The 26,587-nt window shown below is 35.7% G+C and overlaps 2 protein-coding genes across 2 annotated transcripts in view; both read right to left on the reverse strand.

The window, feature by feature from the left end:
• The window catches only part of gpr158a (G protein-coupled receptor 158a), a 741,191-nt gene that overhangs the window by 600,032 nt on the left and 114,572 nt on the right, over window positions 1-26,587 (reverse strand). The gene's annotated exons all lie outside the window — the stretch shown is intronic.
• Window positions 619-14,359, reverse strand: anxa13 (annexin A13). Its single transcript, NM_131774.2, is given in 11 exon segments — window positions 619-1,807; window positions 2,115-2,227; window positions 5,387-5,462; window positions 6,370-6,471; window positions 6,888-6,956; window positions 8,879-8,958; window positions 10,522-10,555; window positions 10,711-10,881; window positions 12,030-12,124; window positions 12,290-12,365; window positions 14,337-14,359. Coding segments are annotated over 11 exon segments (951 nt in total). The 5' UTR covers window positions 14,352-14,359; the 3' UTR covers window positions 619-1,687.

Consider the following 26,587-nt stretch of genomic DNA (forward strand, 5'->3'; position numbering starts at 1 on the left):
TTCAAGAAGCAACATTTTAAAGACATTTTGGCAAATTGAACGAAATGAAATTATCTCGCTAAATGAGACTCAGAGTCGGTAAAATGATTCAAACTTTCCATAATTTACAATGATAAAATGCAATGCAAAATTGCCAGAGTTAAACAATAGTATCTTTATGATGCAAGCTGAGATTGCATCACTCAACGATGCAATGTCACACACAATGCACACAACCCACTTTTACTATGGTCATTTCCCAACACAAACATTACTGTGCAATATTTGACTGGAAGGGTGGTTAGGGTTAGTATTGTCTAGTATCGTTAGATTTGGCTTCCTGTCCACATTTAGATTTTAAGTTATTGCTTGATTATTTGACAGTTTTTCATCCTTTAGTACATGCTGAATGTTATAAACTAGAAAATAATAATAATAAAGTCAAGTAATCAACTAATTAAAGGTGACTGTGATTAGGCCTGCTTGACTAGAGAAGAGGTAAGTAACAGAAACAACATGACTTTGCTTGGACAGTGATTTAAGATCCTGTTATGCAGTTTAACGTTGATTAAAAAAATAATACACAATAATTACTATATTAATGCCAGTGCCTCATTAAATGTGCAAGACAAATCAACATACTTTAAAATCTTTTATTTTATTCAATGGATACAACTGTGTTAAAACAGAAGATATGAGTCCAATCTCCTGTATAGTGAATGTTTTTATATTAATCTGATAAAATAGGCTTTTATTTGAGGGGGGAGAACAGCACAACTCTGTCTGAATTCTTGTGTTTCAGATACTTTAAAACATAATGTAAGTTATATTAAAAAAATCTCATCTAAATAACATAAATACTTTAGTCTCGTGTTAACGTTATTAAAAATGATCACTTCACTGATGCAGATATTTTACCACAGATGCGACACATTAGCTGCAGACGTCTCATAAACAGATGATTGTTTCGCTGATCATGTCAGATTGTTATTTTAACATTTCTTTTTATACTTAAGCACATTTTCAGAATTCACATTGTCACGTGCAATTTAAAACTGTGAGGTTTTTGGTATGGAAAAATACTGGCAGGAAATGTACGCCACTGCTTCTCAACCTGTTATTATCATAGTCTAACAATGTTATCTTGTAATCCTGTAAAGACTCTACTTACGTTTAACTGGCCAGTCTTGACACAGAATGTCACAGAAACCCAACACAAATGCATATCTCTGCTTGGAATCATATATATTTTTAGTGGTGATTCTTAAAGGGATAGTTCACATAAAAAAAATTAAATCTGCTATTACTTAGCATTTACTTGTTTTAAACCTTTATGAGCTTCTTTCTTCTGTTGAACACTAAAGATATTTCGAAATATGTTGGAAACCTGCAACCATTAACTTCCATAGTGTTTATATTTCCTATAATGGAAGTCAGTGGTTACATGTTTTCAGCTTTCTTTAAAATAACTTCATAGAAATTGAAAGTAAATGATATGCAAAATTTCATTTTTGAGTGAACTATCCCTTTAATATATACTGGAATATATAGTTGTACGGTGTAATAAAACTTGATTTCTTTACTTTAAACTGTCCTTTATATATATAAAAACATGTTTGTAGACTACATGACAGAAAATAAGTCTTGTTAGTTTGCCTTGATGGTGACTATAGTTAAAGCCTGGAGCGCCAGTGGCTGAATGTTGTTCTCAGTGAAGGATGGCCAGCAGGAGGCGCTTGAAATCGCCTCCGCATTCAGAGCTGATGGCGTCTTTCAGAGTCACGTCGTATTTCTCCAGGTACATGTCTTTAATAGTCTCCAGATCAACCTGCCCAAGATAGAAAATGTCAAGCGGAGTTTTTTTCCCTCTTTTTTGTGGAAATGGTATAATGCAATCTTTGATATCGGTGTAATTATGCAACTAAATAATTTTCTGCAACAGGCTTACTGTTCAAATTAAGACACAAAGACCCCAGAATGGATGAAAACATCCCCAACAGTACATAAGGACTAAAATTGTAATAATATTTTACAAAATTGCATAGTTTTGGTGGACATAAGAGACTTCTTTAACACATTTAAAAGTCTTGAAAGGTTAACATCAACATGCCATATGGATAGGTGTTATAGTGTACCTCTGAGCGACACACGATGATGCGGATGAGAGTGTCTTCATCGGTTCCGGCTCCTTTCATAGCGGCGTTCAACCTCCGGGCAAAGAACAGCTGGGGGTTCTTAGCACACCTCACTATGGGTTAAAGAGTTAACCTGTTAGTGCTGAAGAGTTACCAATCAATTTAGTGATAGGATAGGATTTAACAGCTTGTGTAAGGGTAAACCCTCTTTTGGTGTTATTTAAAAACAACATATTAGAGGTATTTACTATGATAAGGTCATTGATGTGAACCTCGGTTGTTTGCAGAAGACCTTACATATGGATTTGTGGGAGTTTCACTTTCACATAGCCACCTGCTCACCCTGTTAAAGTCACGGTGGCCATCTTACAGTTGCCTCCATCTTTAGGAGCTTGCACAATGGGTAGTTAAATGAACTGCTAATTTCCCCCGGACCATTTTCCTGGTTGCATTCGCAACGATTACTACATACTCTGAAGCGATGCCTGCCAACAGTGACATCAAGCACTGCATTAAACAAAATCGAGGTGAGAAGATGCAGTGAATAGAGCTTTGTCTTCATTGTGTGTCTCATGTTTCCTGTTATAGAGACAAATGTAATTTAAAAAGTTAAAACTAAAACTGAAGGGGACTAAATATCTCTGGCAGCTTGTTGCACATACTGTCAAAGACTAAGGTACAGTAGTGGTCACCAAACTGTTCCTGGAGGGCAGGTGTCCTGCAGAGTTTAGCTCCAACCCTAATCAAACGCATCTAAATCAAGTTCTTACTAGGTATACTTGAAATTTCCAGGCAGGTTTGTTGAGGCTAGTTGGAGCTAAATTCTGCAGGGATACTGTTCTGGCACACCTATGTCACTCCAATTTCAATAGTCCTGGATTAGACCCTAAAGTGGGAACTCTGAACTAAAATCACTTGTAGTTCCTGTGTTGTGAACATGCCAAAAAGTAGACAATTCCATATAAATTCTGTGTAAAAGTCACTCATTACACACCCACGAGAGCCACCACTGCAACACTGATGTGATTTCCATTGGTGGAAAAGACAGTGACAGCCAATTGAAAGTAATGTGGATTATTGAGAGGACATGTTTGGTAAGGGCCAATAATACACCGGTTTTACATACTCTTTACAAGTTAGTTACAAATTCTTTGCCTTGCTATACTCAAAGCACAAGCTCTAAATCAGATAAAGTTGTTGTATCAACAAAACATTGTTGGGCTAGAAGCAAGAACTGCTCATGTCAGGGGCTGACGGTGGGGTTACCATGACCAACAAGACAGACACAAACTTTTTTGAGCAGCATTCTTGAAATAGCAGCATGTGATGCTTGCATACAAAGCCACTAACGTTAATAACAATGTAACAACGATGGCGTGTTTGCCGCTTCCACGTTAGTGTTGCAGGGAAAGATGAAACATATTCTGTGACATCCAACCTGGCTTCTTGGTGGCTCTCTAGACCATTGGAAAGCAAAGCAATTATTAGAAGGCCAGTGATAAGGCCTTGTACAACACCTCTGGTTCTGAACTGACCAGGCTTTTGGTCTGCCCCATTCTCTCTCTAGCAATCTTCTGGGATTTTTTATTTGCCAGAGCAACTTGGTCTGTTCTTCTGACAGCACACTGGGTTTCCACTCAACCTTTAGTGTTCCTGTGGTCAGTGTTTTCTGACCTTTTGTCTGTCTCATCTGGTGATGTTTGGTCTGTGGTGTATGGTGCTCTCATCTTGTTTGGCCCTATTTTTAGTGTGATAGGATCCTGCCTCTGTTGTTTGTATTGTCCTTGTGAGTGTACAGCTTTCAGGTTTCTCTGAGGTGTGCACTCAAATGTTTCAGTGTTTCAGGGCATGGTGTCTGAGTCCTGACACTTCGGTCATGTTTTGGTTTAGTTGCAGTGTCTGGGTGCAGACATCCATGTTTTCTTTGGTACTATGGTGGCCAATAGCTATGTTTCCATCCAAAAATGTGAATTAAATTTATGCGCAAAACTAGAATATTGCATAATATGTAAATGAAGCAGCTTTTGAATCCAACGAGTCAAAGAGAACAAAATCGTCACTTCCTGATTAACTGGCACCAAATATCAACAGAAAAACTGAATTTGCTGCGGTAGGAGAAGCTGCGTGAATCTTTTCTTTATTTAATAAATTACTTTCACCTTAGAAGATGATGCAAGACCCAATGAATGCCTGGTGGCGTTTGAAGCCATGAGACACGGAGTACATATGCTTTTGACAATATAATAACACTAATATCAAAATGGTTAAAGTGTTTTAGAATGGCCAAAACAAGATGTTTTACAATGTGCTCGGCCTGCTTGTTTGTCAATTCACACACATTTTTATCATCACATGATCTCTTATAACAAAATCACATGACTTTTTAATGCGCATACTGGAATTTGTTAGATAAAAGTGTTTCCATCGCAGTTAATGCACATCTATTCTTATCGAATAAAAAGCTTATCCTACTCAGTTCTGAATGTAAAATCTATGCGCATCTATGGCATTTCCATCCACCTATTTTTTATGCACATGGAATTGCAGCAGATCGTCTTGACCATGTCTGCATGCCTAAATGCACTGAGTTGCAGCCATGTGATTGACTGATTAGAAATTTGTGTTAAGCAAGCAGTTAGACAGCTGTACCTAATAAGGTGGCCGCTGAGTTTATGTCACTGGTAGTTCCTATTGTGCTGGCTTAATTTATTTTCTAAAAGAGTTCCTCGGTTTGAAAATGCCAAAAAGCACTTACTACCCCCAATATGAAAATGTTCCTCTGGAAAATTCAGACACACTTCAAGTTCTTGACACTCAATAGGTGTTTTTTTATGTCAATAGTTCACACTTAGCTAATGCTTGATACTGATTGCAGGTTTGGCATGCTGTCTCGGGACAGAACTTTGAGCTTGGAAATCCTTGAGCCCATTTATCATAGAAAGGGGTCAGATCAGGCAGGTCTCCTGAGCCTCCCCTGGTATAGGAATAAAAAGGGGAAGCTGGGGTGCATGGGGGGATTCTTCAAAAACGAATATCAAGGTAATAATGGGCTATTTATGTACTGTAGGCTTGAATTCGTCTATTGGTTTGGTTGGTTTATTGTTGATTGTTGACGTGAGACCAGCTGTGGTCAATTATAGCATGTGATTCTCTCAAAATTAGTTTATAAAACTTCACTTAGTTTCAATGGACGTCGTCTCTGCTTTTCCACTATATCAAATTCTATGTGAAATTCAATATTTGTCTGAAGAAGGCATGTGTTTAATACAAACCAAGCGTGGTGTAGCAGTCCTTCAGAGTTCCAGAGGTTTCCTTATCGATTGCATCCAGAATATCTGTTCCAGAAATCTGTTGGAGAACAATGTAAAATATAGAGGATATTAAACTTTATTCAACTTATTAAGCTTATTTACTTCCCCAAAGTTTTAGTTCACCCAAACATGAAAACTCTGTTATTAATTATCCACCCTCATGTTGTTCCTTTGTTCGTTGTCTCAACACAAATGAAGATAGAAACTTTCAACGAGGCCCAGAAAAGGAACCAAAAACATTGACAAAACATTCCATGTGGTTTAACTGTAATCTTGCAAAGGTCCAGAAACACTGTCGTATGCTAAAAACAATTTTAATGATGCTAATGAGTCAGATTGGGTGTATGCTTACTATATGCAATACTAAATGTTATTGTACTGCTAGCAGTAAACGTGCACACTGACACGGCGCAAAGTAATTTTTACAGCTGTATTAAAGATTTTCACAAATATTTCACCAAGTAGGACATATGTTCCTGGATTAACATCTCTGTTGATCGGGGAACAACATTCCAATCAGCTAATCAGAATTAAGGGATATGTTTACAGTTTATGTTAAGTTCTGGTTTCATGATTAGGTTTACAGACTTCTACATGATTGTTATTCAACTATTATTCCCCTCTGATTTTGAGTATAATTTACAGTTATGGTTGGTTTTAGGTGTAGGGAAAAGGTTTGGATTACATTTTCCAACAAAAATGATGTTCCAGGATCAACATAGATGTTTCTCCAGGATTGCATGGTACTTGGCGAAAACATGATGTGCGTTATTGGAGCTTCTTGTAATTTGTGTGAGGCTTTCGCTGTCTGTGGAGGGTCAGAGAGCTCTGGGATTTTATTTAAAATGTCTTAATTTGTGTTCTGAAGATGAACAAAAGTCTCAAAGGATTGGAACAATTTTTGAGTCATTAATCTTTTACGCTCAAAGAGAAGATAAACTCACGGCTTCATAGGCTTTGAACGTGGCCTGAAGTTGTAAGTAGTTCCTGGTGGCCAGAATGAAACTGAAAGTAGATTCATCTGTGCCAAGACTGCCCTCTCCAGCCTTACAAATAAATAAAACATGTATTAATAAAATGGGTTTAAACTTGACAAAATACAGTGGTTTTTAACACTGGTAATAAATATCAAATCAAATGTTTTGAGATTACATTTTGTTTTGAATAGGAAATATACAGTATAAGGAAATGTATAACATGGTTTACATTTTTGTTTTCTCTTCAAATTCACAAAGCTTTGATTAACAAATAACTAGATATATTAATATAAATCATACGTTCCACAATAAAAATGCTCATACAAATGCCAAATTTTATAAACCTCAATGTAAGTACGTTGGTAACTCTACACACAAGCAAAAGAATCATGTTTAGATGCCGATTAATATTGTATGTTCTGAGATGTGTGTAAGTCTTAATATATGAATATCTATGAAGAGAGATCGTGTTGAATGTCTCCTACTTCAAACAGCGAAACGGCATCTTGCTCCGCCAGTGCTTCGTCAACCTCGTAGCTCTCGTCTCTGTTACCCTGCAAGAGAGAAAGTATTGACGCCGTGACCGAGACAGCGAAATCCGAGTCCAAGTCACGTCATTGAATCCTGCCTCTACTTATCTAATGAAAGGGGATCTGAACCTCTGCCAAGCTCCAGAGCTCTACAGGGACAGGAGGAAGAGGGAGGGGTGCTAAACACACTGAGCGCTTTATGCCGCTCAAGGCTGCAGTCTAGTCATTTTGTAAGATGTAAACAGCAATTTTCATTTAAAGAGCACCTATGATGCAAAATCAACTTTTGTAAGCTGTTTGGACAGAACTGTGTGTAGGTATAGTGTGTCCACTGTCATATTTGAGTGCCATAAACACAATAAGTCTCTTTTTCTTAAGTTCCTGCCGTTAAAATACGATCAAATCTCATAGTAATATGTCTCCATTGTATGCTTGGGCTGTAATACAGTAATATGGTATACCGCGGGATCTAATAATAGCAACGTTGTCAGTTTTAATACCGTTAAATCATCATAAAAAATAATGCACTTAAATAGGAAACAAGTATTAAATAATAAATATTATTTATTTAATGGCCACAAATGCGTATGCGTGATTGTCATCACGGGACAGTGTGGAGGAGTGAGGTGAGGTAAGATGGTGAGTCGCGCACCAAGTGACCTGCAGTTTGGCAGTATTTCCCGTTTCGACCGAACGAGAAGGGAGACGTGGTAAATACGAGAGGTCTCCGCTGCTGTACCGCGGGATCTGAACAGATTTCCTGCGGTGCGGGAATAAATTTCCAAATAAAGTGTGGAAGCGGTCGGTAACTCTAGTGTAATTTGAAAGGGAGTGGACGTGCGATCTAACAATATCGCTCCCAAGCGATCGAGCACACGCTCATCCGCATGGATGCTGTGTAAGTGTGTGTGTGTGTGAATGAGAAAGCGAGTGGTGCTGTGTCGCTCTCTCTATGTGTACGTGTGTGTGTGTGTGTGAATGAGAGAGAGAGAGAGAGAGAAACGTGGTGCTGTGCGTCTCTCTCTCTCTCTCTCTCTCTGTGTGTGTGTGTGTGTGTGTGCATGAATGAGAGAGAGCGTCCCGCGCAGATCTCTGATAACAAAAAGACAAACAGGTGACTGCAAACCTAAGGTCGCATATATGGTATTCAGTTTCTGAATGGTTTAGGCACAAGCCAACAGTTTGGTGACGCTGTCTGAACCTTACGTCATCATTTTTTTTGCACAGTAATACCGGATACCGAGATAAAAAAGGGAAGGGGTTTGATGGTATCAAAATTTGGATACCGCCCTAGTCTACTTCATAGTCATGCGTATAAACATGTCCACAGAACAGGATTTGCAAAGAAACTGGGATTGAAAGATCTGTTTTAACTCTCTGTGATCAGCTGCAGCTCAAGAATGAGTTTTACAAGTTAAAAACGTTTTTAAAACCTGGCATGCTTGAAATAACGAAAATTAAATTTGCTATGTAATTCATAACCACTAGAATCACCACAGTCGCATGATGTCAGTACAATTATATAGGAGAAGCAACACTATTTAAGAGCAAAAAGTTAAACGTGTGTGTGTGTACTGCGAACTTTGTAACAGCATTTGTGTGCGACTCATCATTTCAGAAACGTCATACAACCTTACTTAGTATTTTTGACTAATAAACTGTATCTCTGCTTCATCCATGTCTGTCTCTGTCACTGACTGCGGTTTATCTGACATAACGCAGGAGAAGCAGACAAGCGCATGGAAACTGTGGGCGGGGAGAACCAGGTCATTTGCATTTAAAGGCACAGGCTACAAAAACAGCTACACTTTGCTCTGAGGCCAAAATAGATATATTCTGCATTGTATAATAAATGATCTGATGGGTATATTGAGCTAAACATTACAGACACCTCCTGAAACACAAAAGTGGTAAAATCAGAGCTGTTTAAGATTAAGAGGATTTACCTGGAGAAGCAATGTTAGCAGTCTCCTCACATCCCCACTGGTGTCTCCTTCAATGTCACTCTCCAAATCCCTGTCATGCACTGAAGACAAAAACAGAGAGATTGTTATAACCAAAGGTAGTTATTTCATAAAGAAATATATAAATTGCTCAAAATTAGAGGAAAAACACATTAACATATTAGAGAACATTTATAAATATAAAATGATGTAAATGTAAATTTCAATAGTATGAAAAAAAAAGATATCCAAAGACATAAAAATCACATAATTCAATTTGCAAATCAATGAATTAGGAATAATTTACTGACATCTTATCAATAATATGTACAATAATTAGAACAATAGTAACAACAAGTTTCACTTGTTTGAGGAAGTCCCATTCAAGGGACTGAAATAATCTCAAATGATAAAATTTGTACTACAAATAATCCACATCCGTACTGAAAGCCGAGCACTTTCTATCCATCATAAAAATAATACTGAGTTTACATTTACATTACATATAGGATAAAATAAGCACTTCGAATCATCAAGTCTAAAGGTTGGTATACTTCAAACAAAATCTAAACAAATGACTGAGATGACATCATTTCGAACTAAATCCAGCCAAAATGAAGTTCTTTTTGACTTCCAATCGGCAATTTGAAATAGCCCACCAAATTGATTTTTTTAAGGGAGTTCGTTTTATTCCAAAACCCCTTTGAGCTATCATTGGTCTGTGATAACTACGCAATTGGTGGATGTGTACTGGAACTATGTCTTCTTAGATGTGCATTATATCCAAGGAGTTCAGAATCAATGAAGAACAAAAAAAGAACTTTGTTTGAAATATACCAAACACTTAAGTAATTATTATTATTTTTTTATTAATAATGTTATTGTTTTTCCCTGTGTTGGGTTGCGGCTGGAAGGGTATCTTCAGCATATGCTGAATAAGTTGGTGGTTCATTCTGCTGTGGCCGTATAAATAAAGGGACTGAGCCGAAAAGTGAAGGAATGAATTTATGTGTTTTGTTTAGTATTTATTTAATGTGGTATATTAGTATTATAAGGAGCTCTTTTGTGTTTATTGTGTCTGTTCCTTCAGATTATTGTCTCTTCATATTCCATATGGTACGGTAATATTTAATATATAACAGAGTTTTTGTTTTCCTAAAAAAATATTTAGTTATTTTTATTAAGTGTTCTTTCCTAAATGTTTGATGGTTAAATTGTAAGAATGCTTTGACACCTCATTTTACCCTTTAAAAAGTTTCAAAGCATCATGGTAAGAATACATCTGTTTGGATTTAGTCTTGTTTTATCCGGCTAGAATAAAAGCAGTTTTAAATTTTTCTAAATGATTTCAGGTCAATATTATTATCCCCTTTAAGCTACATTTTTTCGATTGTCTACAGAACAAACCATCTTTACACAATAAATTGCCTAATTACCCTAATTAACCTAGTGAAGCCTTTAAATGAAACTTTTAGCTGAATACTAGTATCCTCAAAAATATGTAGTTATATATGATGCACTGTCAACATGGCAAAGATAAAATAAATACTAATTTAGTATATAATGAAAAAAAAGCTGTTCTCAAAAACTATGTGCTCAAATGCATTACTATTTTACAGCAATTAAATAGGTGATTCATACTCTACCTTGGGTGTAGGTCTCTTTGTAAAAGGCAATCTCCTGTTAGAAAACAAAACAGTAAATGACTCATTTCAATATGTAAATCCCTTCAGAGGAAAACATATTAGTCATGAACAACTATTTGTCCCTGCTCTGGAAATGGTCACATTCACAGGAACTTGCGGAAATGTTCAATTCAAAACAAACCGACATACATCATTGGTAGCAGTGCACAGAATCTCCACCAGCACATCCTCATCTGTTCCTGCGCCCTTCATTGCCTTCCTGAGCTCTTTAACTGCAAACACGTGAGGAGGGTCCAACATGGCAAGAATGGCATTCTCAAAATTCCCAGACAGCTCACTCTTCAGAACATCCACCAACTCCTTCAGGGAAAACAAATCTATGAGTGCAAATCTATATGCTTAAAATACAAATGCTATTTACTTTAGTGAACATTAAAGTTAAAAAACACTTCATACAAGTTTTTCTAAAACAAAGTAAACTTTGTTCCTCAAAGTTAGTTAAAAATCAAAGCACATAAATCTGATTTAAATTTTGTAGAGCCGTTCCTTTGACTTCAGTACATCTGTGTTAAAAGGATATCACTAGTTACTCACTTGCTTACACTGCTCTGCCACGATTTTACATTTATGTACAGTATTCAGTAGATACTTCTATCCAAAGAGACTTCCATTTGATGAAGATACACATTTACTCAAGTCTGGATTTTACTAGGAGTCAAACCCACAATTTTAACATTGCTAGCACCATGCTTATCAATTTGAGATACAGCAACTCTTGCTCTCTTTTCTTATCTTAACAGTTCAGTGACTTACTGAAGAAATCACTTTGTGGCCAAAGATTCCTGAGATTTTTAATAAGGTTCAGGATCAGGACTCTGGGCTGGCCATTTCATTATTTCAGTATTTCTAGTTTTTAGAGGCCTGCTTTACTTTTTTTGCTGTTTGACAGGATCTCATTGTCTTATGTATTAAACTTGCTGGTTAATCAGACAATAAAAGCAGGGAAGAAATATCATGTTGCCAAAGGAGCTTATGATAAACATTTGCATTCACTCTGTCATGAAGCTCTGTAGGCTCATCATTACAAAAACATGACATCTCTCCACCTCTCACAGACTACTACTGTACACACTTCTTTGAAAATTCAGGGTTTTCCCAGTATGATGACAAATACAATGTTTCTGATAAGACCCAAATATATTTGCATATTTAAATTGCTTTATTTACTAACGTGAACTTGTGGACCACAAGATACAGGTATCTGAAAGTTTGCTTATTTACCCATTTCAAATATTGATTAGTGCTCATTTAAAAATATCTTAAGCTTTTTATACTGTGCCTCAGAATACATGTAACTCATAACATATGCTTTGAAAACTGCTCTTTTAATCCTGTTAGTAATTTTAAATAAGTCTAAGCAGTGACCTTAAAGTTTACAAAGTTGTAGATTGCTCAGTAATTTTGATCTCCACTGTTTATTTTCATTAACTGCTTTTCCGAATACTCACGTCATCATATTTCTCAAAGTAGGCTTGCTTGATCTCCATTCTCTGAGCTGCACTTCGATAGGCTAGGATGTCTATGATGGCTTTCTCGTCCGTTCCTTGGAAATTAAATAGAAAGTTAGAATATTACACTCTAGTGACTTAAAGAGTATGCAAATAACAGACTAGCTATAACACAATGTCAAACTGTAATTGCAAATGAGATGTAATTGACAGACATAATGAATGCTTATTAGGATTTTAGAATCACATAAGAGTCTCACCGAAACCTTTGCAGGCTTTGCGGATTGCCTTAATGTCCGCAATTACATCAAAGTCTTCATAAGGCACAATTGTTGGCTGAAAAGAAAAGGAAGATATAAAGTCAGAATTCTTACAAATGTCATAATTGTAAAATACTTAGTCAAACCAAAAATTATTCAGACCCCAGAATTTGTTTTATTAATTATTATATACAATTTAAAATAATAGTTAATTTATACAAGTTCAAATAAACAAAACTGGGAACAGCAGGAAGAAACTAAAGAAGCTACTGCAGTGAGTCTAGAAAATGCTGAATTCCAGGCTTGATGAATGCACGTCTTGATTTTTCCAAGTACCTGATTATCCTGGATTATCATCCATGTTGATTCTAGAACATCATTTTTGTTGGAAAATGTGATTCATACCTATTCCCTACCCCTAAACCAAACAATAACAGTAAATCATTCCCAAAATCAGAGGGGCAATATTAGTTATGTATTATAACAATCATGTAGAAGTGCATTTACCTAACCATTAACTTTGATTGGCTGATTGGAATGTTGTTCCAGGATTAACATACAGTAGATGTTAATCCAGGAACATGTCCTACTTGATGAAATCGAGGTTTAAATGGCAAGAGTTCTTGTAGGGGACAAAAGTAAAACTGATTCTTATGTCCTTCTTCTAACAGTCATGGATGATTTTTCACTTCCACATTAGAGTTTGCAGTATTTAGATTCAGATGTTTTAAAAAAAAATGCATATTGCAAATAATAATAATAAAGATATTCTAATATTATAAAAATATTCTAAAATTGTAGAAAATTAACATATTGCATTGTTGGGTTGTTTAAGAAACATTTGATGGAGCTGAAATGTACAATGGAAATCCAGTTAAATGTTTTTTTTAATCGCATATATAAATATATTTGTGTATTTATTTTGTTTATATATATATATATATATATATATATATATATATATATATATATATATATATATATATATATATATATATAATACTAATACTAATAATAATAATAATATATTTGCAGTGAACATTAACAAGGCCAGATATAATTAAAATAAACAAGATTAAGCCAGTAAATCTAGCAAATATTGTTGCATTACTTTTGACCCAGCTGATGGGGTCAAAAGTAACAATGTGCAACTTTTGTTTAAAGTGAAGTTATATTGGACGTATTTTACAGTGATCCAAAATAACACCGGATTTTGATAGAGCACTTTTGGGAGGTAATAACCACCAGAGCAATGTATTTCTGCTAAAACCATTATCCTTTAATGTTGAGTTTTTATTAAAAATTGTTTACTTTTGTCCCCGCTCTCCCCTGTGTGTTGGAAAAATTATCTTGATAAATACTCTTGAAAAATAATAAATTCCACAATTTCAGATTGAAATTGATTTAACGGATTTATTTGCATTTTATTTACATCTGTACTGAGCAACAATCTCTCCAGCGACTGAATAGGCTTGTGTGTCAGTCTCCCCCTATATTAACAAAAGCCATGGAATGCTCGGAGGAAGCGCCCTGTCCAAACACACAGTACCGCCCGATGGAGGCCCCTCGAAAGGCAAATATGAAGCGGAGTTTGCCACCATCTCCTCCCAAAGCGTTTCCTCTGACTCATTGACATAACGGGACTGTGACACATTCCTTCCCTTCCTTTACAGCATCATATATATAACAGTATACACATTTAAATAGCAAACAATTTGGTTTTAACGTTTAAGAAAACAAAAACAACCGGAGACGAGGCAGAAAAAAAAAACACACACACGAGACGAATCACAGTCGGTAAAGGATGCGCTTCTCAAAAACATCCTGACAACGCAGTACAAATGAGTCAGAAATCATAACTGGATTTTATTCGCTTGTCTCAACCTTCAGTTTTCTTTCCTTCTCCATATGACAGATTTTAATTTGATTACTTCTTTGCGACGACGAGTCCCGTAGTAAACTCAGCGCAGATGCTACAGCGGTTACCTACCGATTTACGACCGCACTAAAGTGTGCGTTAGCAGAGAAAATGAAATGAAATACTCACTTGACAGTTTCCCATGATGAGAGTTTGGTGTTTTTGATGATCTGATGATCTGACCGCTGTCCGAACTGCAGGCCACACGCAATAGTTTCTGTAAGTGACGTCAGCACGTAGGGGAATAACGGGATGGATTGTAAACGTGCCCCATGGATGAGAGCCAAAATGAGCATTTAGAAAAATAAACATTATTGTTCAGCGTTGCTTCTGTAAGCAGCCTATTTATAATTCTGACAAATGTGCATATGTGTCACAATTCAACTTTTTAAGCATTTAGAAAGTAAATGAAAACCTCAAAACAGCTATATTGTGTTTTTACACATAGCAAAATTAAATGAAAATAATTTAAATTAGTTTTCAAATTCCCCATTTATTAGGAGATACACAGTAACCTGCCTGTTTAAAACATTTCTTTACAATGTATACAATGAAGTAAGGGAGCCCTCTATTGGGCATTAAGCGGAAAAATATTATGAAAAGCATCAACTAGCCCAGTGGTTCTCAAACTTTTTTCACCAAGTACCACCTTGGAAAAAAATCGTCTCTCCAAGTACCACCTTACGACGCTATTTTTTAACCAGTATTAAAAAATAGCGTCGTAAGCCTAATTAAGCAGCTACAGGTGTGCACAGTTTTAAAACGAGGCAGATTACTTCCTATTAGTAAGAATATGTATTATTGTCAGTCACTTTAAACATTTGAAATAGTCTGAACATTAACTGTGCTTGCAGATAAAAAAAAAAGTTTTAGTTAAAATGTGCTTTTAAAAGTTCATAAAAAAATGGCGCTGTTCTTAAAAAGTAAAAAGAAAACTGCTGTACTTAAATCTAAAGTATTCATAGTAGCCTATTCATCAAAAGCTGGAAATGCTGCTTGGACCTTATAAATATAGGCTATATGTCATATTCATACACTTTCAGACAAATCTTGAAATAAATGTTAAATGTACATGACAGGGTTCATACAGGCACAGCCTAATGAAAGTCAATTCCAGCACCTATTTTTTTTTTCCAAGACTGACATGCTATGTATTGAAGACCTGAAATGTATTCTCAGCAACCCATTAAACACTGCATAGGAATAGATACAAATAAAAACCATTAATAATAATATTTATTAATCATATATTAATAATATAATAAACCTGCACTAAGTCCTTGTGAAATCTTTTTTGTACTCAAGTAAAAATACTATTACACTGCTAAAATAACAAAAATTTTAGTAAATAATACTAATATTAGTTAAAAGTACAAATTACTCTTTTAAAAAGTACTAGTTGGTTACTTTTGAAAAAAAATCTTATTTTCATTATGAAATCACTTTTTTTAAGTGTAAACCTAATTTAATGGTTTGATTGCTTAGCTTGCATAGCTAGATGTATAATTTGCACTAACAAAGGAAGTATAGTCAATTTTTCCTTTCATGACAATTAATCTTTTTCAATAGCACTGGTAAAACTACCAAATAATCTTTAAGGCCATAGAGACACTTTTTGCCCATTTTTAAAAATATATATTTTTAAGCTTTGAAAGGTTAAATTAAAGTATATGGTAAAAAGATTTAAATTTAGCCTTTTATTTACATATTTTACACTATTTTCTTTACAATATGGCAAATTTGATTCTTAAATAGCTGTACATCACATGTAGATTTTATTTTACACTTGATCTTAATCTAAAATAGAAACGTAAAAAAATACAAGTACACTGTCAGTAAAAAAATAAAACAAATGACTTCATTTTACTTGAGGTATTTGAAATATGACAACACTACATTTATCAAAGCAGTGCTTTAAGAGCCTTATTGTAAATTGTGATAAATAAACAATAAGTAGGCTAACAATGGATTGCTTTGACCTGTAATGCTTTAGGACAGATCAGAATACAGCTAAATGTATAAATCACACAAATACCTCATCCAGAAACATTTCCAGCATAATTATTTTGTCGTAAAGAAATAAAAAAAGTTCCACCTTTGCTAAAAGTAAGTTTCACTTCACAACACAGCCAAATAAGAAGACCATTAGCATTGTCATCGATCATGTATCAATCTATTTCTAAATATTTGATAACTTTGAATACTTTTGATTAAATTGGTAAGGAGCAAAGATAAATAATGTATTCTTTAATAGTGGAGAGATCTCGATTGTATTCAATCTGAGCACACACGCGATCATGAGAGCACTTGCAGTTCATTTGAAAAAAGCCTATTTAAGAGCTCACATATTTGTTTTAGCGTGAATGTGCTCTCGTGTTAAAAAAAAGCACTCGCCGCATTTGCAGAAATGAGTAATTGCGCAATACCTTCATTCCCGCGCCGCCATTCAGAATGTATTTAGAGGAGTGACAGGTCAGAGGCGAGTCGACTAGCTGTCGGACAGCGAAACGTGTATGAACATCAAATAGGCAGGAAATATGTCCGCGGTTTAATTACTCTGCTAGACATCTCTGTAGTGAAAACATCCGAGAAGCATTATTCCAACAAAACATTTGTTTTTAAGTTGTTTTTTCTGTCTCTGCAACACAGAAAGCCTTTGTCCCGCCCTTACGTTTCACGCAACTAGACAAGGTCGACTGTGATTGGCCACTTTTCATGTCAGTCAAATCACGCTTCAGAATCAATTCTTAAACTTCGGAAACTGATTTTCAGCAGCTTATGTCACAAAGCACTAAAATAAACATTCTAAGCACAGAGCTGTGATCGTACGCTTCACAAAACAGCCAATGCTGATCACATCAATGTTATATTACGCATTAAAGGATTAAAGTGTTGTTTCTTTCATTATTTAGCGATTCCTCCGCGTACCACTAGGAGGAAGCCCGCGTACCACTAGTGGTACGCGTACCACAGTTTGAGAACCACTGAACTAGCCTATTTATATTTTAAAAGCAAACACTATTTAAATTATAAAATACTACTATTACTACTAATACTTATACTACTACTACTAATAATAAATTATTAATTAAAAATCAGATATAATATTGAGATAATAAATATTACAGTATTTAATGATAATACAGTTTAACAATGTTTAAACTAACATAAATTACACTGACCTACAGCAATGAATGCAGATCAGCATTTTACATCACGTTTGTCAGAATGAAGAAATTAAATCAATCAAAGAAATTAGCTCACTTAAAAATCCTTATTTGGCTCTATTTTATATTTTATTATTATTATTATTATTGATGATGATAATAATAATAATAATAATAATAATAATAATAATAATATAGTAGTTGTTGTAGTAGTAGGCCTAGATATAAAAATAAATTATTTACTTTAACCAACATTAGGTTACCAGTATTTTACTTTAAATTAAATGGCCAAAATGTAGTTTCACATAAAAATAATAATAATAAAAATCAGTTTTAATGAAATTTGTCACAAAAGGAAAGGGTTAGATCTGCACTTTGATTTCTGACACGGAGAACTGTAGGAGTTTGTGGCTGAAACAAAGTGCTCAATTTTTACCACTTGATGTCAGTATACCACAAATATTCAGAAAAAAGCTATAAAATCACCATTACTGTTGTTTACCTTGGATTTACCACACATTCATAAACAGAAATTAGTGCTCAACCCTGTTCCTGGAGATCGACCTTCCTGCAGATTTGAGTTGCAACATATATCAAACACACCTGCCTTTAATTATCAAATGCTGTTCAGGTCCTATTAATTGGTTCAGGTGTGTTTGATCAGTGTTGGAGCTGAACTCTGCAGGAAGGTAGATCTCCAAGAGCAGGGTTGAGCAGCCCAAAGCTAGAAGAACCCCTCCCGCCATTTTAAAAAGATTATTCAAAGCAGAAATTAAACACTGTATTGAGTTACTTCTTGGTCTAATAGTAAAGTAAGTACACAAGCAGATATCCTAATGTTGATCTCAAATCACCTCTTTGCGGTTCCCTTTCTTTGCAAAGCATTTTGTGTAGAATAATTCTGAAGGATGTGTGCAATATACAATCAGAGCAGTCCGCATAAACTAAAACTGTACAAAATAAGATTAGTAAAATGGTCCAAATTAATAAAGTTAAAGCTCACAGAATGTATCAAGTCTTCAAACATAACAGGAAAACCAGTATGCACTGCAGAAGCCAAGTAGAACAAAAAATATGGAAGACCTGTTGTCAATGGGTCATATGCACACAGACTTTTAATTTTCAGCCAGCCAGCCAGATGGCTTCCGGGGAACTTTCCATCACAAAATCGCCACGTTTAAGATCAGTTTTCTTTAAAAAAGAAGGGATTTTCACTGCCTGCTATTGGTTTATACCATACCTGCCAACATTCGGATCATAAAAGACGGGAGATTTTATCCGGGGGTGTGCGTGAAGTGAATAGTGGGAAGCGCGTTTAAAGATGATTGCGCGTTGGGGGTTCGGTGCACATGGGGACTGAACCAAAAAGCTAGCCGGACTGTATCAAAAAGCTGAGGAATTGAGGAGGAATTCTGGGAGTTTTTCGAGAGACAGAACAATATAAATATAAATATAAATAAAACTGAGATCGGTGCTCAAGTCTGCATCTGTGCGTCCTCGAAATCAGGAACACTTCCGGAAAGTTTCACGCATCTGTTCTTGCGGTCTTGAGTATTGGGACTGAACTTTGACAGTTGATGATGACGTTACACGAGAACACGAGGACGCAAGACCGCTGAAGAACGCATATTGATAAACAGCCTCTTTTTATCTTGCGTGGTCGCATAGCCCTCGTCGTGGCCATTGCCAATGCTGACACACACCTCCCAAAAAATGTACGCGTAGCGCAAGCTCTGTAATTGGTCGGCTTGGTAGAGCTGGTAAGTGTGGGCGAGACCGAAAGCCAATGAGCGAGTTTGAGCCACTTGTACATTAAGGTAGAAAGCAAAACACCAGCAAAGAAACTCGCCACAGAGCAACATAAAAACCTACTGCCAGCTAGCATGTTGGAAGTGTTATTGCAGAGCAACACAAACAGCACGCTGAATTATAAATGCATAGCGCAAGACAGGTGCCGTGGGACACACTAATCACTCAATGCAGAAGTATAAACCAGGCTTTATGGACAACAGTTTTCCAGCATGCTCCTTCTAACACTTCATCTTCTCTATTTCATATCTAATCTGCTAATCTGGTGGGTTAATGAACTCAAAGCTCAAGCAGAGTCTCGAGATAAAGGCCGTACTTAAAGTCATTTGTTTACCATCAATTCTGAAAACCGGATGAACACGAAAACCCTTGAATACGTGTGCATTAAACCCATAAGATTTTGCAAGCATACTGTGGAGTATTCAGCAAGTCATAAGTGAATATTCCATTCTGAATGTATGCGGTGTGTGTGTGTGTGGCGTGGGTGGGTGGAATAGTGGAGTTGTAGCGTTGGTGCTGACAGCCTGGCGCAGAGGAATTTCTCATGGAAATGATGTTCAGTGTAGAGAGGGCCTTTAATTGGGTGAATATGTCATAAGGGCTCACAGTTAATCATAGCAAATAGAGGACGGCGGAGAGGAAGTTTGGATCGTTTGGGAAATGGTGAAGAATGTAGGCTGTTGTAGTTGGGCTTTAGCAATGTGTGTCATGAGTAATTGCTGAGTGAATTCTGTAGATAACTGGATGTTTCTCTGTAATGGGATGAAAGTAAGAACTTAAATGATGAAAAATGCTATTTCTTATCAGTTTATCAAGCCTGTATAGAGATACTAACTTGTTTAGATGGCATTTTTGTGTGGTTTAGATGGCTTTGACTTGTATTTCATTGCAAACAATATGAACACAAATTATTTCTTTTTTTTTTTTTTTTGTCGGATCAACTTGAATTTGGAAATATGCACAATCTCCTGTCATTCATACCTGCAATACATTTTAAAAATTGCTGGAACACAAGCAGTTAGTAGGACTAATAATCAGGTAAACTGTTAAATTAATGATGTGATTGGAAACAGGTGATGTCAACAGCTAAGTGTAATTATGATTTGGTCAAAAGTAGCATCCAAGAAAGCTCTAGTCTAGGCTCTAGCCGGTGTCTCTGCAGGGTTTAGCTCCAACTTGCTTCAACACACCTCCCTGGGTGTTTCAAGTATACCTAGTAAGAGCTTAATTAGCTCATTCAGGTGTGTTTGATTAGCATTGGAGCTAAACTCTTGAGGACAAAGTTTGGTGACCACTGCTCTAGTCCTTTATGAGCAAAGATGGGTCGAGGATCGCCAGTTTGCCAACAAATACAGAAGAAAATTATTTAAAATGTTTAAAAACAATGTTCCTCAAAGAAAGATAGAAAGACATGTGGATACTTCACCTTCAGTAGTGCAAAATAATAGATTTAAGGATTCTTGAGGAATTTCTGTGCATAAAGGACAAGGGCGCAAGCTTAAATTGAACTACTGTGATGTATGATCCCTCAGGCGCATCAAGAATCGTCATTCATCTATAAGAGATATCACCACATGGGCTCAGGACTGCTTTAGCAAACCTTTCCAAAATATGTGTTTAAATCCACAAATCCCAGTTAACTATAATGTGCCAGGATATATGTTTTTTTTTTTGCTGTTTTTATTTTTGCCAATCCACCAGAGGCCGGTTTTTCAGATTTCAATTGTTTTCCGCGAGTGCCATTATGGTCTGCTCTTCTCACGTAAATACACCAGAGACCACTGATCGACTGACTCACTGACTGACCGACTAACCCAATCAGCAGTGTTTTCAAAAGCAATCCAGAAAAAAAGCCCTCGCTGGAGTCTGATTTTTACCAGGCTTTCAGATTTTACCCTGCTATTTATTTGTTCATCTTATTTTTTGGCTTTTGTTTTAGCTTTACCTGCTTTCTGGAACCGTTCTTCACCGGACTCGAACCCTGTTGTTGCATTCTACTCCACTCTGCCTCCCAAGAATGTGGCGAGCGGTCAGTAGCGCAAAAAGAAACAGAAGCCATCTGCGGCGTCATACCACCCTGTAGCTTCATTTTAAAGACGAAATGCAGCCATACGTTGCTCTGGCTACATAATTCACGCTCTCCAGAAATGTTAATGGGTGTACATATTCACAATGAGCCTGTGTTGGCACATACATACAGTGCCTTTAAAAATGAATAATTTCTCAGTGAATACAGACAACACCTATTGGATCATTTAAATAAAATAATTATTAAGCAGCTATTTTAGCTAAAAAAAAAAAAGGAGTTTGGTCACCAGACATTGTTAGGAATTGAAAGATAATACATTTAAATTCAAATGAGGAAAAAAAAAACATTACAAACTACAAAATTTCATAACAAATTTGACATTTTGTAAAGTTTTTTCCTCTTTCCCCCCCAAATTCACTTGTGTTTGTTATTTTTTGAACCATGATCTTAAGATATTTTGTTAAATTAGCTCTAGTTTTTGCTTTGATACTGAATAATCTAATGTAAATACAAAAATAGCTTATTGTACAGCATCCTATAGAGCATATAATTGAAAAGAGAGATCTGTGAGGGGTGTACTCATTTACACTGTACAGTGTAGAATACTTCTGAGTGGCAGACAAATCAAGAAAATGGCTTCTTTCATGTACAACCATGCAGTTACAGCATCTACCAGCAGGAGCTGCTGAACTGCTGAAACTAACCAACTCCTCAACAGCCGATTAAATGACAGATAGTTGTAATTTTGATAAGGCGATGCTGCGTGACTTGACACTTCAGGATTTTTACCAAGGAACATCAACCTGACTTCATTCATATTCATGACCTTCGCCTTGTAGGATTTGTCACATCGCCTCCAGAACACCTTGATGAGTCATGAATTGTCCCAATACAAATGCGTGGCCCGCTGTATGATGCCGAGGGGAATGAAAAACTCGTGTGGGTGTCTTCTTGCTCTGGATTTATCTTCTGAGCACAGCCAGAGCTTGCAGGGATTTAGCTATACCCCTGAGCTCTGTAGGCATTAGCCCACCCACTGTGACGGTCAGGAAGAAATTCAAAAGCTCTTCTTGATAATTTATGCAGATAAGGCATCAAAACATTTAAACAGTTTGGATGTGCGATGCTTTCATTTTACATAACCACCGTGTGACTAATTTCTAAAACCCGCTAGCAATTATACATCTCTGGATAACAGACAGAACATTGTACACTGTTACAAAATAAAGCTTGAAAGAAACAAAGAGGAATCTACAGTAATTTGAATCTTGACTTGAATCTTTATGTCTATATTGGAAACACATCATAGAGAATTTCACTTTTAGTTGCTCTGTGTTATTCATTGATTATGTTTTATTAGCATGTGCGTTAATAATAATATGTTAAACACAGTTATTAAATTGATCAAAAGGATCCAAGTATTGGTGGATTTTAGAAACAAGTAGGACCATTTGTTTGGTGGTTGTAAGATCTCATTAAACATCATTTATAAAACAGTCGTAACTTAATATTATATATTAGAGCAATATCACACGAGTAGCAGTGCGATACGGCTGTATATCGGCACTGGTGGGAAGCGTGCGTTGGCATTGATATTGCGTTTAAACAACAGTTTGATGGCATAGTTGTGTATATAAAAACTAAATCAAACATGGAAAGTCTCAAAAACCCTTTTGTATGAGGAACTACTTTCTTCCGCGTTGGATTTAAATCATAAGCTGACAGTTAAACAGCTGATCAAGCATCTTTTAAACTTTAGATCTGTAGTGTGCTTTTTGCTGGCTGTATGTAAGCTGAGTAATACACAAAGGGTAAAGAGGTTGTACGAGTGCTGATATTACTTATCACAGCTATCAGCCAATCAGATTCAAGAACCAGACAGAACTATTGTGTATGTATGTATATATTAGTGTTATGAGAGCTCTTTCAGGTGAAAAAAAAGTTTCTTGATTAAATGGTTAATATATTACCAAATGGAATATTCAAAACTTTGTCCTAAAACTGTGTTAAAGAGCACCTACGTTGAAAATCAACTTTTGTAAATCGTTTAGACAGAATTGTCTGTAGGTATATTGTTCCACCAGTCATTGGATTGATAGTAACAACAATAAGCCTCTGTTTTAAAATTTCCTGACGTGAAAATAGTATCTAAACCCCTTCCATACTGAGACCCACCGCAACGTGGCGTAGAAGTGCGGTTTCCCAGCCCACCAATTGATTGACAGATGCTTATTAACATGACTCTATAGTAATGCGGTATAATCAAATCTACAAGACAGGAAGTGCAAAAGCAATTGGGATTAAAAGATCTGTTCCAACTCTCCGTGATCATCTGCACCTCAAGAGTTTTGCAAGTTTAAAACGTTTTTAAAACATGAATGTTTGTAAAAAAATACAATAAAATTGCTTTGTAATTCCTCACCACAGCTGCATAGTGCACAATTATTACACTACAAACAGTACAATTATTAAAGAAGACGCTTCAATCCTGGTTTGTGGACGTTAAATCAGGTTTATTTTGTACATTAACATAACGGATGTCCATACAGCAGTGGATATTAACGTGTATCCTGTCATATTTGGCGTGCAAAAACAGTGCAAAGCTAAATGCGTCTAACTTTATAATGACATTGTGTGTGACTCATTATTGCAGAAAGGCTTGAATTAACTCCACAACAAATATTTCAAATGACAGTTGGGAAAGTTTTTACTGTAGTAAGGGAGATCTGCTTAATTTTTTTTTCAATTTAAAGATTATATGCAGCTGTACGTAGCTCTGGCTACATAATTCACGCTCTCCAGAAATGTATACGGGGGTACTTTTTCACAATGAGCTTGTGTTGGAATTAGTTGATTTGTTGGCGATGAGATTTAATTAGCATCTTTGGAACACAATCATCAAGTTTAGTTATTTACCTGGAGTGCATCTGTCATTTATAGAGCAAAGTAATACATTTCAAATACTAAGTAATTCATCTTCTCTTCACAAGTAGTTTTGGGCATGCATGGATATGAGAGTGAGTCACAAAACACGTCAGAATCGAACCTGTGTCTCCCACTCAACCTCTCTGGAGCACGCAGGTTATCGTTTCTGACATCCCAAGATTTAAATTTCATATAGAGAAAGTAAGACACTACTCATAATATATAACACATGAAACATTTATGAATTATGAAATGACCTCTACAGTCACCCTTTAGACGTGTGTGATATGTGTTAGATGTGATATGTGATAAGCCAATCTGAAACAACATTCTTCTCCATTTATGCCGGTGTAGAGAGAAGCTAGTCTCACTGTATTGATTGGCTGTTCGTTCCACTGACAGAGTGCTCTTGAAAAGAGAAATCAATGCTGAAGTGATTTGTTTATACTCTTTCAGTATGCTTTTACCTTACATTACAGCTCATCGAGACTCACAATCCAAAGAGTTCACAACGCCCATAGGTCATTAAACCTTTGGTGCTGAAGGATGGATGAAGCTTAGGTTGTAGAGCTTCTCATCGAAGGTGAGAAGAAATGCTTCAGTTACCGAATAGACTTTCAATTTGTTTGTAATTATTCACAGATTAAGCTTTTGTAGTATTAGTTTATTAGCTCTCATAAAGATAGGACTTAATTTTCTAAATAACCAACTGTAATGTTCTCACTCTAAAGATTCCGAGAGGCCAGACTGCCTTACTACAGGTCAAAGTTTACCCATATTTCCATTTAAATTTGTACAGTACATATTGAAGAAGAAAACTTACAGTAATTCAACAAACTGTATTTTTTTGTTGTTGTTTATTTTAAAGTGTGTAGCACATCCTCAGAAGCCACCCTGGCTAACTACAAGTGAGATTTATTTATATTTTTATTCATTTAATTGTACGGGACACAAATATTAAAGAGAAATAATTACAGTAAATCACCCAACTGTAATGAAATGGGTGAAGTACATTCACAGAGGCCTCACTCACTTACTACAGGTAAGCTTTAAACCTTATTTTCATTCATATCTGTACAGTACAAAAATATTGAAGAAAATTATTTACAGCAAATCACCCTACTGTAATTTTATGATATTAAAGGTTGTAGTACATTCAGAGAGGCCGGAATGACTTACTACAGGTAAGATTTTACTCATATGTTCAGTTCAATGTTTACAGCACACAAATATTGAAGAAAAACATTTACAGTAAATCACCCTACTGTAATTTTATGATTTTAAAGAGTGTACTACATTCATATAGGCTAGACTGACTCACTACAGGAGAAATTTTACCCATATTTTTATTCATATTATTTCAGTACACAAATACATTTAAATAACATGTACAGTAAATTATCCTACTGTAATTTCATGACTTTAAGGGTTGTAGTACATTAAAGAGGCCGGAATGACTTACTACAGGTGAGATTTTTCTCATATGTTCAGTCATATGTTCCTTCGATATTTATGTACGGTAAAAATATTTACTGTAAATCACGCTACTGTTATTTGTTGATTTTAAAGGTTGTAGTACAATAACAGAGGCCTCGCTGACTTACTACAGCTGGGATTTTATCTATTTTTTCATTCATATTTGTACAGTACACAAATATTAAAGACAAATATTTACAGTAAATCACTTTATGGTAATTTTATGACTTTAAAGGGTGTGGTACATTCCCAGAAGCCAGAATGACTTATTACAGGTGTGATTTTACCCATATTTTCATTCATATTTTTTACAGTACACAAATATTGAAGAAAAACATTTACAGTAAATCACCCTACTGTAATTTTAAGATTTTAAAAAGTGTAGTATGTTCGCATAGGCCAGACTGACTTACTACAAGTGAAATTTTACCAATATTTTCATTCATCTTTCTACAATAAACAAATATTAAAAGACAAATATTTACAGTAAATCACCCTACTGTAATTTATGACTTTAAAGCATGTAGTACATCTGCATAGGCCAGATTGATTTACTACAAGTGAGATTTTATCCGTATTTTCATTCATATTTGTACAGTACACAATATTTATTTAAAAAACATTTACACTAAATCACCCTACTGTAAATTTAGGATTTTAAAGGGTGTAGTACATTCACTGTTTACGCTGGTGCAAGCTGTTAGTAAAACTGGTCCCTAGTTGAACGTTTACTTCAGAACTGGAATCAAGTATTCACATCCATTCATACTGCAGTTGACGGGACTGATCTTCAGCAGCTTGGCTGTTGACAGAAATATGAGGAAGAACCTGATATCGTCTTATCCACTTTCCCCACACCGTGCACCAATTGATCTCTGTCAGAAGGACTACAGCATCTCCATAAAAGCTTTTCAAGAGCTGAGCCAAACATGCATATGAATATCCTAAAGTGGTTACAATGTGGAAAGCTTTTA

The sequence above is a fragment of the Danio rerio genome, chromosome 24 (genome assembly GCF_049306965.1).
Source record: "Danio rerio strain Tuebingen ecotype United States chromosome 24, GRCz12tu, whole genome shotgun sequence".
In the NCBI taxonomy this organism is placed as follows: Eukaryota; Metazoa; Chordata; class Actinopteri; order Cypriniformes; family Danionidae; genus Danio; species Danio rerio.